General features: G+C 54.5%; 1 protein-coding gene across 4 annotated transcripts; it reads left to right on the forward strand.

Annotated features, from left to right (window-relative positions):
• The first annotated feature begins 3,141 nt into the window (after positions 1-3,141).
• ASPHD2 (aspartate beta-hydroxylase domain containing 2) lies at positions 3,142-17,939 on the forward strand. Of its 4 annotated transcripts, none has more exons than XM_075898899.2 (4): positions 3,142-3,286; positions 8,147-9,275; positions 13,384-13,497; positions 16,206-17,939. In XM_075898899.2, exons 2-4 carry the CDS (start codon positions 8,390-8,392, stop codon positions 16,313-16,315), a joined length of 1,110 nt encoding a protein of 369 aa, XP_075755014.1. In that variant the 5' UTR covers positions 3,142-3,286; positions 8,147-8,389; the 3' UTR covers positions 16,316-17,939. The 4 variants fall into 4 exon arrangements, with proteins under 4 accessions (XP_075755014.1, XP_075755012.1, XP_075755013.1 ...); XM_075898897.2 differs by having other exon boundaries at positions 3,144-3,286; positions 8,034-9,275; XM_075898898.2 differs by having other exon boundaries at positions 3,164-3,286; positions 8,037-9,275.
• Positions 17,940-19,605: the final 1,666 nt, after the last annotated feature.

Genomic DNA, 19,605 nt, shown 5'->3' on the forward strand with positions numbered 1-19,605 from the left:
AAGAAAACACATTCCACACATCAATCCCCAAGTGCTTGATGAAGGCTTTTAGCAGAGTATAACAAACTGCCTACTTAAAAGTCTCTGGAGTGCATCTTATGTCAGGTTGGGTCAACAAATCCTTCCCGGCTCTCTGTCCATAACAAGGGTGCTTCTGGAATCAGGAGCAGGATTGAAGACAATATGGAGGCTCCCTCATGATATTTTTATAACCTTCGTATGTGGAGGGAATATCCATTAATCTTCTGGGTGCCGGTGCCTCCCAATATGGGCTGATCACATGACCCACAAACCAGTTCCTTTCCTTTTTAGGCAAGGAGCCATGTAGTCCCCTGGTGTGTCCTTCTCAGGCAAGGGCCATTATGAGCACTTCAGGTATCCGTTGGCAACACTTGAGAGCCATTGTCCATGCAGTATTGAGCAACCACCCGTCCCAGCAGAAAACACATAAATTACAAATCCAAAGCCCATATCCATAACTTTACACACGCAGATCGTACATGAGTAGCCTACACAGAGTCAACATAGCATAAAGCTCTCCTTTGATGCCTCACATAGCCCACTTTGCACCAAAGTCGGGGCAAACACACACTAGTGGGTGCAACAATGGTCGGCCTACTCACATAAAAACCCAACAACATGACGGGGGAAGGTAAACCCTGATGTACGACAGACCTGTGTGCATAGGCTACTGGTTGTTATAAAATCCCGTTTTTTCCCTTTTTTCCCCTTCCATCCTGAGGCTAAAATATACAGTGCTTTGCTTTAAAACAGCTTATGGTGGCCATAAACACCACTGGTCACAACCACCCGAGAACCACAACTGCCAGAATTCTGTGGGACTGGCTGGTCAGCATGATGCGTACACAGGATGCTGTTCCCTCGTATCTGTTCTAAGGGCAGGAGAACTCCAGAATTCTGGCCCAGGAGAGGTGAAGGCAGCTGCTGGACACCTGAGGGGGCAGAGGGGTAGACAGACCCTGCGACAGAACAGGATTGGCATGTCTGGAGAAAGCTCAATCAGAAAAGTATCAGGATTGTCCATTCCTGCTCCAGCCAACACCTAGTCTTTCCATCTCTTTCCTAGACCTGTTACCCGAGTGTCAGAGTCAGAAGAGCTTCTGTGTGGGCTTGCTTGGTCCCATGCTGAAGTCCCAGATTTCGATAGGCACTAGGGACTGGAATCAGAGCTGTCCTGTCCACAGGATGGTTTGGGGTGGCCACTCCAGTCCCCAAGCTTTGGGGAACCCAGTGGTGGCCACCTCAACAGTATTATGGACAAGATGGTCTTTCATGTTAGCCACAGGGCTTGAGCAACCTGGGGGATTACTTGGGAGGGGGCCTGCACAGGAAAGCATCAGGGGTCAGCCCCCTCAAACCAATCACCATGGAAGCTGGAGATGGAGCTACCCAGCAGCCTGGTCCATTCTGCCCTGCCATCTATCTCCCAGCTCACTGTAGTGGCAGGAAGCGGAGCACTCCAGGCCCAGCCTACTTCCCCAAGCCTGGCATTGCTAGGGGAAGCAGACTGGGACCCTCCCCTTCCTCCTGCTGTGTTGAAGCCGAGCACAGTGGTCTGGAAGATGGAAGATGGCAGCAGAACAGACTGCCAGGTAGCTGCTGCCCCACGCCAGCTGCCCCCCCTCAAATAATTCCCCAGCTCAGGGCATATGGGGAGAAAGCTCAGGGAAAGAGGTGCAATAGGGGCAGGAAGAGGCAGAGGGGGCAGAGCAGCGGCAAGGCTTGGGGGAGGGAGTGGAGTGGGGCAGGGGCAGAGTCTGCAGCAGAAGGTTTGCTCTGTGCTCCACATTTGGAACATTGGGGGCGGGGGCTGCCCTGGGTCCCACACCCCCTTAGGGATGGGCCTGATTGAAATCATGCCCTTAAGGGTCAGTTGGGGCAGGAATTTCCTATCAGTGGAAGAGTCGCAGTTAGAATATTTCTAGAATGTTAGTGAATTCATAATACCCGCACACACACCCCACCTGCTGTGCATCACCCCAGGGTTTGAACTCAGGTCCTCCAGCCCAAACTGCTGTCAGCTGAGAATGGACAGAGGGGAAAAGCTGCAATAGCAGAACATAAACATTGCCAGAATGTCTTAAACTTAGCGCCCACCTACCCCTGTGTCTTGTCTCCAACAAGGACTGGCATGAAATGATTTAGAGGATGGGGCAAAGAACCTTGCAGTAGATACACATGGGATTAGTTGGAGATGGGCTTAGCTCTGAGGCAGGATTTCTATCCTCTCCCAAACTCCTTAGTGTTAGAATTAACTGTTGCAACCCTGAATATTCTTGATAGCCTCCAGGGCTTCTTTGAACCTCTTGACCTTGATAAGGTCCAGTGGCAGGCAGTTCCAAGGTGTAATCACACACTGAGTATTCCATCAGTTTTGGATTTGCCACCTGTGGGTTGACTTGAACATCCCCTGCCAGCAGTTATGCGCTATGTGGGACAGGCACTGGAAAGCCAGGGGGCTTGGGTTGTGTCCCTGAGGGAAGGAAGCCCACTCACTGGAAAAGCCATTTTGAGAAGTCCTGCACCATAGGACCAGGCTCCTTCCCATGCACCATAGAGACAGGCTCCTCACCCCCCACTCCCCCACTACTGTCATGGGCAGGGAAGGTTAGCAAGGGAGCCCAGCAGCTTGGCCTGCCCTGCCCTGGCTGTCCCATGGGAGGGTGGAGAACAGGAAAATACAGCTAAAGAAGAATGTGGGGCCACAGACCAAGCTCTTCCTGGGGCAAGGGGGGGGGGGGATAGGGGAGGGAAGCAGGGAATTGTGTGTTGGAGGGAGGGGGAGTAGAGGCAACGGGGTGCTGAGCTCTGCGGGGGGAAGAGGGGGAATTGGGAGAAGGGGTGGCCCCAGCGGATGGGGTGGTGGGAAGGAGGATGCCGGGCTCTGCGGGGGGGGGGGGGGGTTCGAGTCTCCCTGGGCAGAATGAGGGGCTAGGGAACAACGGGGGCCGAGTTTGGCACCCGGGGAGGTGGGGGGGGGGGAAGCTCTGTTGTTTTTGGGGAGGAAGGGGGAGCTCTGCCCGGGCCGCTGTCCTAAGGGGGGTGGAGGGGCAGTGGGGGAGCCGGGCTCCCAGCGGCTCCGGAGCTGCCCGACGGGCAGGGCAGGGAGCCGGGGCGGAGCGGGGCGGGCTCGGGGCGGGCGGCGCGGCGGTCCCGCCCGCTCGGCTGCCTGCCGGGAGTTGTGGTCCGCGCTGCCGGCGGAACAGGCTGGAGCGGGGAGCCGGAGCGAGCCCCCGGCCGGGAGCGGCCCCTCGGCGGCCGGCAGGTGGGTAGCGGCCCCCGCCCCTGCCGGGGTGCCCAGCTGTGGGGCTCCGGGGAGGGCCCCGGCTCCCCGCCCAGAGCCCGGCTGCAGGGGGTGTCATCGCGCCCCCAGAACAGCCAGGCTGGTGCCTGGGGCAGGGAGCCCGGGCTGTTGGCCAGCTCTGGGGCAGGGGCGCCCCGGGAGAGCCCTGGAGCAGGTGGGGACGTGGGGAGCTGCAGGTATTGTACGTGCTGCCCAGCCTGTGAGCCTTGGGCAAGGGGCACGGGGGCAGCGAGCCGGCCCCCAGCTGCCACCCTGCAAGGGAGAAGGCTGAAAGCCTTATGCCCAGGCTGTGGTTTCTGCTCCCCACGTTGGGTGCCTGTAGGGAAGGCGGTGGTGTCTGCTGGCAGGGTTGTGACCCGCCCAGTGGCACACCGCCACACAAACGCAGCTGCCTGCTGTAACCCTGCTTTGTTCCACAGCCTCTCTGGGGCTGGGGATGAGGCTGGTGACTCCATGTCGTGCCTTCCTCCCTGAGACTGACAGCTCACAAGACAGGTGTCAATCTGCTTCTGGGCTGTAGAGGCCGGATGTTAGAGGCCTGCCGGTGTAAATGGGAGAAAAGCCCAGAAGCAGGTTCCTTGGAGTGGATGTTCTTGAGGCTGGAGAGTTGAGGCTGGTGATCTCATGCTTGGCTGGGCACTCCACCACACCAACACAATAGAAATGCTGCTTTGAAAAAACACCTTGTGTTTCCATTACCATGGTAACAGGCGGCCTTCCCTCCCTTGCCCCAACTCTTGTCTGTGGTGAGGAGGGTCCCTCCTGGCACTGAAAACAGAAGGCTCCTCAAATGCAGAGTCTGGGACAGCACCCACACGTGACAAGGAAATGCTTCAGCAGCTTCAGCAGCAATCAGATCCAGCTCACAGCAAGGCCCAGTCCCACATGATGCAACAGCCAGTCTATTGTTTGAAAACTGCTGACAGCTCCAGTAAGAACCCTTTTGCCCAACTTTCTGCAGCCTCTAATCCTGCCTCAATTTGTTATGTAACATCTTTGCTGTCTACTACAGCAAAGCTACATTTTACACCGTATCCAGCTCCCATGTAATTTTAAAGTGATTGTCTCTGTTTTGAATGGGCCGTGGCTTATTATTAACTGGTGCTGCAGCTGCTGGATACCAGGCCACCAGTGCCTTTCATTAATAAATGGACTCAGGATTAGGGCACAGAACTGGCAGTTTCAGTGAGTGCACCCAGCCAAGCAGACTAAATCTTTCCAAACTGACCTGCCCCTCAGGCAGTTGTTCCTGTGGTCACTCAGCCTCAGCACTTCCCCAGTCCTGCTCTGAAGCAGAAAGGGGCTTTCTCCTGGCTTGCTGGCAGCACACACAGTTCTGGGAAACGGTCCTGCAGGCCTTTACCTCCAAAGGGGTTTGGCCCCCAGGGAAAGCGGCTGCTGAGGGTGTGTGGCTGTGGAGTTATCTTTGAGGGGCGTGTCTACAGATACATTTTTGAGAGGGTGGGAAGAGGTTTATTTGGTGTCTTCCCTGGGTAGTGCATTGTGGTGGCTGGAGCAAGCACTGGTGGTACCATCTAGGGAGAGCTGTGTTTTTTACCCTATTGACCATCCCCATTTGATCAATAGTTAGGGGGTGTGGGTGGAGCAGAGAGGTTCGACCTGTACTATTACAAGGAAAATCATTTCTGTATAAAACAACAAGTGGTCCTGTGGCACCTTAGAAACTAACAAAAATATACAGACAGTATTGTGAGCTTTCTTGGACAAAATCCACTTCCATGAAAGCTTGTGATAGATAGATAGATAGATAGATAGATAGATAGATAGATAGATAGATAGATAGATAGATAGATAGATAGATAGATTTGGCTAGTCTCTAAGGTGCTACAGGACTACTCATTTTTTAAAAGTTACAGACTAACACAGCTCCCCTTCTGACACTTTTAAACCACTTTACTCAACTATAAAGAAATATCAGCTACTTTATCCTCCAACTGCTTTATGGCATCTAACTGGCTAACTGCAAGAGATGCGTGTGTCCACTCTCTTCACTGCTAGTGCACTTTCTTTCACAATGATAGGAGCTATGTTTTGGAAAATGTCCACATCTTGAAAACCCCATTCCCCCTCCCCTCGCTTTCCTGCTCCATGATGTCCCTGTGAGAGAATTCAGGGCAAGCTGATGTATAGTGAGAGAAAGTCAGAGGAGCCGTGTCCTACTAAAGGGAACGCTTACTCTCAAATCCGCTTTGTAATTTCTCCATTCCGTTTCTCTGTCAGGTGCTTTCAAAAGATCCGTGACGGAATGCAGAAACAGAGCAGTCACTTGGAACTTTGTGGTTATTGATCTTTCAAAAATTGGTTCATTGTCAGTTGCCAAAATAACTCTCAGTTGCTCCTCTCTCCCCCCCCCCCTTCCCGTATCCACCTGAGCACCTTTTCAGCTTCCATTTATTCACCAGGGCCTGCAGGCTCACATGGTGTTGAAAGGGTAGGGAATAGGGATTTGGAATTCCATTTAATCAGTTAACCAGTTAAGTATTATGTTTAACCAGTTAAGTGCTTAAACAGGAACAGGAGCAGGAGCGGGGTCGGGGGGGCTGCTTCTGCCTAGCCATGGGTGGAGGCTGCTCTGGCTTCACCAGGCTGGAATGCTCCCCTGCCCATAGCATGGTGGATTCGGGCTGCTCCGGCTAGGCAGGGCCACCAGTTAACTGTAACCAATAGCCCTTTCCTGGTAAAGGGCGATCCTTTCCAGTTCACCAGCTAACCATTCACATCCCTAGCAAGGAACTGAGGTTGCTTGATCGGCGATCTACCTGCCTAGGCCAGTAACTGTGTTATGGTAAAGAGAGTTACAGAGTGGAATAGCACCTTCTGTGTGGCAGGGTGTTTGGACTTTGGGGGCAGTCTGGCATTGCTGCTGGATTTGCTCTAACCCAAAAGAGCAGAGCATCTCAGGCTAGGCTTAGATAAACTGTGGCAACTCCTGGGGTGCCAATCCAGATCACTGCTCCACAGTGTGTGAAGCGCTACAGAAAGCACTGGATCTAGTAAGATGATTTCTGCCGCAAAGGGAGGACGTGGAGAAGGAAGCGATGACTCTCTAGACCTGCTCAGGGTTCGCACAGCGGGATGGCTTCAGAGAAATTAAAGGGAACTGAGAAATGTGTAAAATAAGAGATACAAAATAGGTCTCAAGACTGATTATGAAGCAGGCGGGAACGAGGCTCCCATGACCTAGTTGTGATAGAACAAGAGCTGGGGAGGAACCGGAGCACACAGCAGTCCACACCTCTCACTGGGACTTAGATATGTTTGGTTCATTGGATGGGGAAAAACCCAACAGCCTTTTTCGGGTTAGAGGCCACACACAAGCGAAAAGCAAAAAACAAACCAGCCCTGACTGACGTGGCCCCTGTCTGAGAAGCAGAAAGACACTCCCCACATTTCCTTCACACACCAGAGTCTGGGGGGCTGGGATAGGGGATTTTGGGGGCCCTCCCAGGCCAAAAATGAGGGGTTCAGTGTGTCGGAGGAGGTTGCCAGGAAATAGGCTTGGGGTGTCTGGGCAGGAGGAAAGGTGCAGGACTGGGTTGGGGTTTGGGAGTGTGGTCGGGGGCAGGAGTGCACCAGGCAGGAGGTAGGGTGCAGGGACTGGGTGGGAAGATGGGTGCAGGAGTGTAGTTGCAGTGCCAGGCTGGTTGGGAAGGTGAGTGCAGGAACGGGCTGGGAGAGGGGGTCTGGGTGAGAGGCAGAGTGCAGGAACCACTTCCTCTTCATACCAGGACTGGCCTGTGGGTCAGATTTGGACCCAACTTGCCTGTTTCTAGCCTGCGAGACTCGGAGCTCCCCCACCTTCAGCGGGGAGCTGGCACTAGTGCTCCAGTCCTGTGGGGGCAAAACAGCTGGGGGGCTGCCGCACCAGCAGTGGCTCCCCAATACTGGGTGGGGAGCCCTGAGTCTCAGGAGCTGGATCCAGACAACCTGGGGGCTAGATTTGACCACTGGGCCTTAGCTTCCCCAGCCCTGAAAGCACAGATGTCAGGGGCCATATCTGAACAGTGCCATGGATGCTTGAGGAGTTCACCTGTCTGGTAACATGTATCTGTACTATTCAGAGCCAAGATGAGCCATACGCTCCCGGGCACCCCTCTCCTGGCAGCCCTAACGGGGCACGCTCATTTCTACTTAACGAGTCTGAAAGGAGAAAAGCTGGCATTTCACCAGCACGGATTCTGTTTTTAGTAACCACCTGAGTGGAATCATCTGTTCTCAGTGGAAAGCGTGCTGTTCCCTGAAAGGGGAGTCATTTCAGAGAGTTTAGATCCACGGCTAATCTGTGATGTGGTACGAGATACAGCTGTTAAAAGAGCATTCCTGGCTTCTCCCCTGGCTGCGCATCAACCAGGTTTTAGAAGTGATGCTGTAGCAGGCAGGAGGAAAGGATGCGGGGGAGCAGCACTGGCTCCGGCACTGAGCTCTAAGAGAGAGAGGAAGAATGTGCCCCCCTTGGGACAGAGGCGTCTCTGGGTAATCACTTGATGCCCCCCGGAACCTAGTTCACATCCTGTTTGAAATTTATGGAATAAAATGGGGGGGATGGGGATGGAGGAAACACAGCACAATCCAAGACCATGTCCATCTCCTGGTTAAGATAGTTGGCAGGGGTGTGTAGGGGCCTCGTTTCCTGTTCTATCTTCATTGGTCCCACTACTTTCATTTACATGACTTTGCTGAGTTCCAGCAGCTTGTGGAGTGGGATGCAGATCTCCTCGGCGCAGACGCTGAAGCCGACACCCAGTGAATAACTCCGGCCAGGAAAAGCCCTCGTGCCCACCTGGGTTCTTGTTTTTCCAGCCCCTGCCTGTCCAATCTGCATTTGAGAACAAACCAACTTGGAACGTTGGCAGAGATGCCGCGGCAGATGCCTTGCTAGCAACAGCAGCACAGCAGGGCTTCCTGATCCTCTGAGGCACAGGCCTTGTCAAACATGTCAATGTGCACGTGAACAGCTATTGCAGCGCATACAAGTGTCCAGCAAACTGATGCAACTATGCTTCCCCAGGGCAAGCCCTACCCTCCAGGACCCTACTGACCTGCATGGTGTGGGTGCCTTTAAGAACCACGAGGACTGATCGCTTGGCCCTTTTATGCACCTCTAAGAACAGCTTCACAAACATGTCTTTGGAGTGGCTGCTGGACTGGAGCTGGTCACTGGATGGACTCCGAGACTTTATAGCTACAGGGATCCAGTCCTTCCGGGACTGTGACACCACTGCTCTGACAGCTGTGGCCTGCCTCTTGGTCCTGTTTGTTTGGTACTGTTACCATGTTGGCAGAGAGCAGCCCCGCACATACGTCACTGTGAATTCCCTCATGCAGAGCTCCGATCCCAACAGCTTACAGAACGGGTATGTTTACTGCCACTCCCCCGAGTGCGTGCGCTGCACACGTCATGACGGGCTTAACCAGAAACTCTATCACAATCTGCAGGAATATGCCAAGCGCTACTCCTGGTCTGGCATGGGCAGGATTCACAAGGGCATCCGAGAGCAAGGGCGCTACCTAAACAGCAGGCCATCCATCCAGAAGCCAGAAGTCTTCTTCCTACCGGACTTGCCCACAATGCCCTATTTCTCACGGGAGGCTCAAAAACACGATGTGGAGTTGCTGGAACGCAACTTCCAGACCATCCTGTGTGAATTTGAGACTCTCTACAAAGCTTTCTCCAACTGCAGCCTCCCGCAAGGATGGAAAATGAACAGCACGCCCAGTGGGGAGTGGTTCACCTTTTACCTGGTGAACCAGGGCACCTGCGTCCCCAGGAACTGCAGGAAGTGCCCACGGACGTATCGCTTACTGGGGAGCCTCCGCACCTACATTGGCAACAACGTCTTTGGGAACGCATGCATCTCTGTGCTGACCCCTGGCACGGTCATTGCGGAGCACTATGGACCAACCAACATCCGCATACGATGCCATTTAGGTATGTACCCAGTAGAAGTAGGGAAGAGCTACAGGTATTTTGTTTCCTTCTTTGATGCTAAACCTGATGTTCATTCTTCCAAGGCTGCGGAACTTAGGAGAGCCTGCTGCATTTTAAAGTACTGAGTTCCTATCCTGGCAGGCTTAGTCTGTTCTCAAAGTATAAGGAGGATGTCAAGACCGTCCTATGAAGGATGAAAAACTGATACAAGGATTAGATGTAGGGAGCTAGGGCAGGGTAGTCACAGCAGAGTCACGCTCGCAGTCTGAAGGGAAAGAGGGAATAGTTCCGTCTCAAATATGCATCTCAGGCGCAGTGGCCTAGAGCTAAGGAAGGAAACTAGTAAGCTTAGATTTTAGGAGACCGCTATGGAGTCAGAGAAATGGGGCAACGAAGCAGTGAGCCTCTGGGTGAAGGAGCATGACTGCAGACCCTCCTCTGTAACTCTTAGGGAGGAGGCTAAGGGTCCGGGGGCATGACCCAGCTACTCTTCTTGGTCCCTGCTAGCTGTGCGCCAGTGCTCGGATTGTGCATGACATCCAAAGCCACCGAGGATTCGGACCATGGTCTCTGTCTGCAGGAGCTGATCCTGGGCTTTTGCCAGATCTTTAGCACAAAAGGAAAGTTAAATAAGCCAGAGCTCCCACTGGGTGCAGCGGCAAGGGCTCCAGCCACCCCAAGCTGCCTAGAGCGCTCCTTGGTCTCCAGCTCGGCAGCCAAAGGGTTTCTGTTCTGCACCCCCATCAAAAAAAATCAGACCCTTTAAAATCACATGGCTAGACAGAGCTTAGCGGTCTGCAAACTGGGGGGAAGGGGAGACACGCTCATTTCCTGGCAGGCTGTGAAGTGAGGGGGCCATTCTGGGCTACTCCAGAGGCTGGAGAACCATGGCGTTAGATACCGTCCCTCCATGTGCACCAGAGCAGAGTCTGAGTGGCTGTGGAGGCTGTGCCCCTCCTGCAGCTCCATCAGCTGGGGCAGGGATGCTGCACGCGTGGCTCAGGGTTTGCTGCTGGGAAATGACTGTCATGCGGAAGGGTCTGCCTCCAAGCAGAAGCCTCAGAGGGGGCAGCTTGAATGGATGCTGCAGGGGCCTGGTTTTGAGCACATCCGCATGGGGAGGAGCACCCCAGCTAGTATCTGGCCTCTGGAGAATGGCCTCTGAGCAGAGCCCAACACCTACAGCACAAAGAGCTGAAAGCCTGGATTGCTGTCTATTCCCGGGAGCCCGCTAGCCCTCAGCACAGCCCAGACTGGGGTAGTGTCCGTGCCGCACAGAGCCAGGAGTCTGGAACATGGACAGCAGACAAGTCTGTGGTGGGGGAAGAATCTGCATGTGGCCCTGCCACACAACTGGCCAGCTGCCTCCACTGGCACCGTCCCCCTCCCCCAATCCCCCAGCACTTGCTTGTTGTTTTTAAGTTAGACACAAGCTTCAAAGCATCTCTCTAGCCCCAGAGGTTTACCAGGCCAGCTAGAGCCATGCTTCCCCCCACCCCTGCCCCTTGAGCCCAGCTGGGGAGCTGGCTGGGTCTGGTGTGGGGCTTGGCTGGAGAAAGACATAGAACTCTGACTCAACTTCCCCATCTTCTCTGCTTTGGAAAGGGTTGGCCGAGGCATGTAGCAGTGATGCAAGTACTAGACACCGCCTGCCACGGCTCCTGCCTGCTCAGCCTGGCTGGCCGTGTAGCCTGCCCCATAAAGTCAGGGCAGCAGCATCCTAGAAGGCATCCCAGCCAGGGGCCTGGCTCTCAGCAGCACAGAACCTCCTCGTCTCAGGCCTCACCCCTGGACTCTGTGCCCCTGGGGTAGGAGCTGCAGCCTCAGCATTGCCTTGGGCTGCTAAACTTCAGCTCACCTGGCTTGTGTGCAAGCCAAGGGCCATCTGCGATGGAGGCTGGTCAGCTCAGAGCCACTCGGGCGAGGGGAGTAGCCCAGTGGGGTACAGGCATGACAGGAGCAGCACTGCCTGGGTCATGGCCTGGCCTATGTTGTGCCCTTCCCTCCTCCCCCTGTGGAGCTGGGGAGGAAGATTGCACCAGCAGGGCTGGGCTGTTCTTTGTGGCATTTCCCGGACCCCTCCTTCATGTGCTCTGAGAGCACTGGGCCTAGGCCAGGGCACCCTAGAGTGCTCCCCATGTGTTTAACTCTTCCCTGCCATAGCACTTTGGTCCCGGCTCCCGCAGTGGGGAGCAGAGACCCCTACGAAGCTCCCCTGTGCTCTTGCAGCTCCACCACCAGCGTGCACTGCCTTGGGGAGCCTGCCCTTGGAGAAGGCAAAGCTCCGTTGGGGCGTGAGCATGTTGCTGAATGGCCTCACTGCACCCTCTCTTGGCACAAGTTCCTGGCTCCCCTCCCTGGATGCCCAGGGCCAGGGGCAGAGCCCAGTTCCAGCCTCTCCCCTCCAGCCAGAGGGTGTCAGCCGGGCACTGCCGAGCCCATCTCCTAAGCCATGGATCCTGCTACCCAAGCGGATTTGGATGGAGGACGCTGTGCGCAGACGGAACCAGGGATTGTTTTGCAGTCTCTGAACGTACATCAAAGAGACATGAACTCACTCTCCTGCGTGGCTGGGAGCCCTGCTGTGCCCATGTGGCTTTGACATCAGGCAGCCCCCTGTGGTGGGTTAGCTGAATGCCTGGGGCCTGCAGCAGCATCTGAACAGCTGCCAGCTGTTAGCACTGAGATCCAGGAGTGACCCCCCACAGTTATACACAGTCTGATGCTCCCCCCCATTCCTCTGTAGCAGCCAGACCTCCAGGATGTACTGAGGGGTGGTGCTTTCACAAACCAAAAGAGACAAAATCAAGGAGTCAGCTGCTTGCTGTGTGTCTTGGGTGTATTAATGGCCCAAAAAGAGTCCAGGGGGTCATTGGTCAGGCAGTAGTGTCATGTTTAGCTGGGCCTTTCTGTGTTTCTCCGCATGAAGGAAGATGTAAGGCCCTGTCACCATGGTAGCAGAGCAGTTCTCACACACTGCTGAATTTTGACCTTGCAGCTGTGGTGGGAGGGGCACTGCTAGCCCCATGATATAGAGGGAGATCTCAGCCACCAGCCAGATTCAAGGGCTGGGCCAAGGGAGTCTGTGACTGAGGCAAGAATTGAACCCGGTCTCTTGAGAGTCGCAGTCCAGTTCCCACCCCTTGGACTAGTGCAGAACATCTTTGCTTGCCTCAAATATTCAGTCCACAGCCAGAGAAATGCACCAGGTTCCTGCTTCAGGCCTGTCCTTTGTGCTTTGAGCACTGCCCCCTCAAATGAGTCGCACAGGAAATGAGTCTGTGGTAGCAAGCGAGTCCCTGGCAGGCCCTGAAATACACCCCACCTTCAGTTATCATCCGGGGCTGTGCAGCTGCCGGGTACTGGACTGGGGGGAAGCAGTGTGGAGAGAAGGTGCCCTCGCTGAGGTAGGTGGAGGTGCAGGCCAGGACGGAGCTGCATTGGCTGAGCTGGGTGGGAACAGAGCCAGGCCTGGAATACGATGTGGAAACCTCCATGGAGCTCCTGCCTAAGTTCCAAGCACTGCAGACCGGGTGTAGCATTTCTGGCAAAGCTCCTCTTTACATCAATCCACTTCTGGCTCAGTGCTGGCCCCTGCTGAGAGCCATACACGTCTGGGACGTGGACAGAAGCAGCTCCTTGCACTCCATCCCTGGCTGCAGTACAAGCCACCTCCCCCTTCGCTTCTCCCCCCCTCCCCTCCTCGCAGAACAGCTGCTTGGATTTCAGCCCTTGGGCTGAGTCAGTTTCCTCCTCAGGCTCTCCTGGCCCTTAAGTGCCAGGGCAGGCTGGGCTGGGCAGCTGCTGGTGGCTGTCCAGCACCTCACGACTCTGCCGGGTGAGAAGGGATTCGGGCTTCAGGCTGGTGGAGCTCAGTGAGATGGGATTGTGATGAAATAGGGGGGTTGGAGATGCACAGCACAGCAGCCTGAGTGATGAGGGAGGCTGGCAGAAATCCCTATTGCCAGGGCTTGGCCATGTATCCCAGTCCACAGCTCTCACACAGGGCTCAGTTGGTCCCTAAGGAAAAGGGCCAGTTTAGCCACCTAGACGCTGCTTCCCACAACTCAGCCCCTCCTCTTCTCTCTCCTGTGTTGTGTACCTCAAGGGCTGAAGACTCCCAGCAACTGTGAGCTGGTGGTGGGCGGCGAGCCCCAGTGCTGGGCCAAGGGCCGATGCCTCCTGTTTGACGATTCCTTCCTGCACACTGCGTTTCATGAAGGCAAGTACAGCACGCCCCACCCTGCCCCTGCCAGCTCCCTGTGCCTTGGCAGGCCTTGCCATCTGCCTCCCTCTGCTCGCATGCGCCCCTCCAGCCTCCTCCAGCCTCAGCTAGAGAGGGACACGCTGGGGCAAGTACAGCAGAATCACATCCCAGCCTCGCCTCCAAGGCCTGGAAAAGCTTGGGTCAATGGCTTGGCTTTCCCTGCACCCCTTGGTCCCAAACACTGGGAATGGGCAGCAGCTCTGACCCAATCAGTGGAATCTCAGTGAAACCTCGTCCCTGCAGATTCTGCACCCAGACCCTTCCTCAGAGAAATGTTAGGTATTTACCCAACCCCAGCCTTGCGTGGCTCACCCGTCACTAATCCTCCTAGAGAGGAGACACTCAGCATCCTAAGGACCCAGGGCCCAGTCTCCTTGGCTGAATCAGCTGCTCAGCCTGGTGTGTGTTTGTATTAATGTGTCTGTGACTGTTTCAACTTTGCAGAATTGTCACCAGCCTTAACCAGCCCAGGCCTGAGGCCACTTTGTCTGCCTTTCCCATGGCCACAGGGAGCATGAAACCTGTATGTGGCAGAAGTGTTGCCAAACTGCGGTGGGGTAAATGCAAAGGGCAGCCATGCCCTGATTCCCACTGTACCCGGGAGCCAGCTAGCACCACACAAGCTGCTTTTCTGGCCAGTAACAATGACAGGCAGCACCAGGGACAGGTCAGGATAGGGCAAATGGTGTGATGTGTTTGATATGCCAAATAGCCCCTTTACTTTGAACCAGCAAGTGATGCTCCAATGCTGACACTACCACCTCCCTTATCTCTGAGAGCACTGGTCCCCAACCAGTCACCCAGCTCTTCTGCCATTTCCCTAGTACTCACGCTGGCGGTCTGACTCCTGTTTCAGGCCCGGGAATTCCTGCTGAACCCATTCCTCCTCTGTGGGTCAGGTGTGCTCTGATGCCTACTCTCTGACTTTGGTCTGGAACTCAGGCAGGGTCTTGGGGGACAGCTCTCTGTCCTTTGCTGTGGCCTAGCCAGGGGCGGCCCTAGACTAGCTGCCAGCAACTGGCGCCCTAGGCGAACCCTGCAATCAGCGCCCCCACCTCCAAACCCCTCAATGATATTGCACCACCATTTGGCGCCCCATTTAACTTGGCGCCCTAGGCGACCGCCTAGTTCACCTATATGGACGGACCACCCCTGGGCCTGGCTGATGTGCCCCATGCTGCTTACAGCCCAGGGGAAAGGATGGGCACCCGGTACTTGTTTTATGTCCCTTTCCTTTCACTTGGGTTGGGCTGGGCTGCTGTTTCCCTTTTGGGCGTTCTGCTGACTTAATATGGATGAGTCATTGATGGGATGACAGCTGCTGCCAGGCCGTTTTACTTAGGGGAGTATATTGCAGGAATGGGTGAGCAAGAACTGCTAGAGCACTCAGAAACCAGCTCTTCCTGCCCCCCTGGGAGATTGCCAAAGGGTTCTGGGAAAGAGACAAAAGTGAATCTTGGGATTTGCATGCCAAGCAGTTGGGTTGTGTCTAGACTGGCAAGTTTTTCCGCAAAATCAACTGCTTTTGCGGAAAAACTTGCCAGCTGTCTGCATTTCCTATTGTAAGAAATCAGTGCTTCTTGCGGAAGTGCTATGCTGCTCCCGTTCTGGCAAAAGCCCTCTTGCGCAAATCATTTGTGCAAGAGGGCCAGTGTAGGCAGCACAGGACTGTTTTGCGCAAAAAAGCCCCGATGGCTAAAATGGCGATCGGGGCTTTTTTGCACAGTGTTGGGCAGGAAACCATCCAAGGACAGTTGCTGTGTGGCTGGAGACTTGGTAGCGGGCGTCGGTCTCACCTAGTTAGTGCGGAACCAATTGCACAACCTGGGGTAGGAGGCATGGTGCTGCTGTGGGGAGAGCATCAGATGAGAGCCTGGCCAGTAGTCAACAACTACTGTGCCTTTTAGTAGAACTGGATTGGACACAGAGCCCAGTGGGGGACACTGTTAAAGCCTCAGTGGAAATGCTCCTCCTCCCACCCCCAGTATTCTGGCCATTGTCTAAAGGGATCAATACGTTCCCCCGGTTCAGACGCTTGCTGCCATTCCATGGACAGACAGTTTCCCTTCCTGGTCCCAGTGGTTCCGTGTCTGGGCGTTGTACAGGCTGCTGAGCAGAGCCCTGCAAATCCGCAGGTGGGAGCCACGAGTGCGGATGTGGAGCTCCGTGGCTCATTTTTGCAGATGCGGATACTGATTTTGTGTCCACTCCACGCGGGGCTCTGGTGCTGCACCTGCCACCCATGTGATGTGGAGGAAGAGGAGGTGGGGGGGAGGGGATTGTGTCACCCCAGTTACAGCTGCTCATCTGCCTGAAGCTCTTGGGCTCCCTCTGGCTGAAAATCTTCTCAGAAGTCTGGGCTGGAGGACAGGCCAAGGGCAGCCTGTGGTAGAGACTGGCTAGCGTTGCTCAAGGAACAGGAGCAGAACCTTCTATGTTACACTGGGGAGCACAGTTGCACTGCTTCCTGGGTGGTCTCTGTTGCAGGCAGGAGGGCAGTAGGCTGACACCCCAGCCAGCATGAAGTCCAGACAGGTTGCTGTTCTGAGCGCCAGGGGAGCTGTGTCCCTGGCGGTCCCTGCAGCCAGCATGGAGCAGCACTGTGGTCTGAGCGCCGGGAACGCTGCTGGTGCCTCATGGCTGGGCTCTTGTGTTCTGTGCAGGTCCCCCTGAAGAGGGCCCTCGTGTGGTCTTTATGGTGGATTTGTGGCACCCGAATGTTGCAGCTGCTGAGCGCCAAGCCCTTGATTTTATCTTTGCTCCAGGACGATGATCGTGCTTCCTTGCCCTAGTGGGTTCGAGGGCAGGTGGCTGACCCACTGGGGCCTTGCCTTGGGCAGCCCCACTGCTGTACCGTCGGTCGCCATACCTGGGAGCCTGCCTCACCTGAAACCTCTCCCATACCCACACAGTGTTGGGGTTTCCTCTCTCGTGGGTTAGTGTAAATGGAAGCTTCCAGCTTGTGTTCATTTACAGTCACTTCCTTTCCGTCGCTGCTTCCGGGATTTCTTTCTGCCATGAGAGTGCGCTAGGCTCACTCTGTGATTTTGCTGCTGTCCTACCTTACGTTGCTACTGTGTTTGCAGTGTTCAGAATTAGAGTAACGAAATCAAGGGTGTTTGTTTGAATGTAATAATGTAACATTTCCTATGGTCATAAAAAAAGCAAGGTCAGCAAAAGGCTGTGCTCAGCCTGTGTGTGTCACTGTTTACAGTCACCGCGTGGACAACTCGGACAGCCAAATGGAAACGGCTGAGGAGCCCAGTGGTCTCCCCACTCCTTGATGCAGAATTGGGTGATGTTGCTCTGCAAACACAAGCTCTGTGCTAGTACGTAGGGATGGGGGGGGGGGGCAGAGGCTTTTAAAAACATCTCCCTCCAAGGTGCAAACAGCACGGGAGGAGGCTGCCTAGGGGTGGGGGGAAAGCACTGGTGCTTTCAAGCAGACAGTGACTGTCCTTTGGCCTGTTGCCACAAGCCCTCACTTGGGTCAGCATGGCTGGGAAAACACAAACCAGCATTTTGGGAGCTTTCAGCTGAGAGCAATCAAGGGGCTCAGCCCAAGGCAGCTGAGCCAGTTAAACTCTGCCAGGGAGACTTACACACAAAACTCAAAGCTTAATTTTGAGCAAAGGTTCTTATTTGCCTAAACCCTTCAGAGAGTTGTTACCTTATGCTCTCTAGGCTGGGGTGTGCACAGCCATTGGCAAAGAGTTGTGTGAAAGTAGAGCAACTGAGTTGCCCAAGCACCTGAGGAAGTTGGTCTGTGGTTCTCTTGTCTTCTCTCCCAGTGCAGTGTCATGATGCTTTCTGCTGCCCTCTGAAGGCAGTCTTCAATAACTGACCAGAGCATTCTAGTGGAAGGGAAATAGCCTTCTCTACCTGTAAGAGTCCTGTCCACCAGCTAACCCCTGTGTTTTTCTTGGAGAGTATCCAATTGTCTGTGTGTCTCAGTACAGAGCTAATGTCAGGTGTATAGTGTGTAGCGCAGCATGTCATGTATGCAGCCAAATGTACTTGCTATTCTGACGGGAAAGCAAATGTGGTAATGGTAACTGCTGAAGGAGGAAAATGAATCCACAAGGGTCCCTGGATTTCTCACTACTGAATGATGTACAAGGGAAAAGTATACAGCTGAGTTCAAAGGCGTTTTCTACACAGATTTTTCAATGATTAAATTGCAAGCTAAGGCAGACATTTCAAATACAGCTGAAGTATTTTTACACAAATATCTTCTTAAAAGAATGCCTGCAGTGCATGATTTCTACACACGTTGAATACTTTGTGATAGAATTACAAAGGAAGCAGGCTGACTCGGTAACTGTGTTACAGTTTGGTGCCGTTTGTAACAGTGCTTAAGGAAGACTACCAATAAACCGTTGTGCTGAAAAATGGAATGGGCTCTGTGTGGGGAAGTTGGGGTTGGGGGGATTTTCTGCCCTTGCCCCTGATGGCTTGGTTGCAGTTACCTGGGAATTTGGATCCTTGCTGCTTGGGTCTGTCAAGATGCCCTTTATGTGTAATGCTGGCAGATTAGAGGTACCAGCTGAACTTCTCTAGTCCAGCACCTTCAGGACCTGACTGGACCCAAACCACAGACTTTGCTGAACCACAGGAGGTCGATATTGTCTAGCAGCATCACCAACACTTCCACTGCTTGTTGGGCTCTGAAAAGACATTTTGGGGTGAACTAGAGCTAAGTAACAGCACAGAACACTGAGAGCCAGGACTGGTGTCTGTAAACAAACAGTACGGGACCACAGGAAATTTGGCCACACCCATGATCTGTGAACATCTGGCTCACTAAAATCATGCTGGACCATAGATATTGCCAGACCAGAGAGGTTCAACCTGAATTGGAGAGGAGAGCTGCAGGACCAGATCTGGAGCAGCAGCTCTAAGAGGAAACAGGCATGCGTAGGACAGAGAAGGGCCTGGAGGCAGGACTGGGACTGTGCAGAGATGCTGTGCTGGGGGCAGAGGACAGGAGAAACAGACTAGTTTTAAGTCCAATCCCAAGCACCGCTAAGAAGAGCTGGGGCTGTCAAGCACACGCTAGGGCCAAAGGCCACAGTTCCACGGGAGGAGTGCCAGGTGAAAGCAGACCCAGTCAGCATGCTGAGTCTAAGGCAGGATGTGAGATTGGCGCAGAAGGTTCAGACTAGCACTGAGGAGCTGGTTTTGGAGGAGCAGACAGTCCCCTTCCCCCAACAGTGCCAAACAGGGATACTTGACTGCAACATTTCCGTGCACAAAATGGCAGCCAGGGCCAGGACATTGCGCTGGGGGCAGTCACAAGGTGGGGCTTGCAGTTCTGGGCTCCCTTCTTCCACATGCTGTGGAGCTGCCTGGGAGCAGCTGACTCCCCAGCAGCACAGCCAGCATTTGAGCCTGCTGCCAGTGTGCTGCAGCTGAGAGTCCCAGCGCGATGCCTTTTCTTAGTAGGTTAGTTAAGTGCCAGGACAGGCATGCAAGGGAAGTGAAGCAAGACAGGTCCCAATTCAGCCTTCCCAGGAAATTACTTCTGGGGGCGCTGGGAAATGGCAGCAGGGCCCAGGGTAGGAAGCAGATTTATCACCCTGTAATTCCATATATTGCACTAAATAACCCATTTCACTGTGACTGCCCCTGCTCAGCTGAGCTCAGTTGTAGCTGGCTACCCAGTGATACAGTGCCTGGCTCTGCAGCTCTGCACAAGCTCAGAGCCCAGAGTCCATGGCTCACCTCGTCCTGCCACATGGCACCTCCCGTCTCTTCTGAAGGCCAGAGCAAGCTCCTGGCAGCCAAGGAGTCTCCTGGGCTGCCAGGGACAGGCTGGTCTGGAAGGGCATCTCTGGCAGCAGGAACCCTCTCTCTGGCTATAGAGCCATGTTCTGTGCAGCCGGGGACAGGATGACATCACCAGTGCTCCCTGCTCATCTCACTCCACTTCCCCACAAAAGGCAGCACTCAGACACTGGGGTATGTAGCTAGCATGCTCCTGTTTGGGTAGGGCTCTAGGACAATCCCAAAGACAGGAAACTGCTGCTGGGCCCTCTGTGACTTCCAGTGACTCCTTGGCAC

This window comes from Pelodiscus sinensis, chromosome Z, assembly GCF_052426305.1.
Source record: "Pelodiscus sinensis isolate ZL-2025 chromosome Z, ASM5242630v1, whole genome shotgun sequence".
Lineage (NCBI taxonomy): Eukaryota > Metazoa > Chordata > Testudines > Trionychidae > Pelodiscus > Pelodiscus sinensis.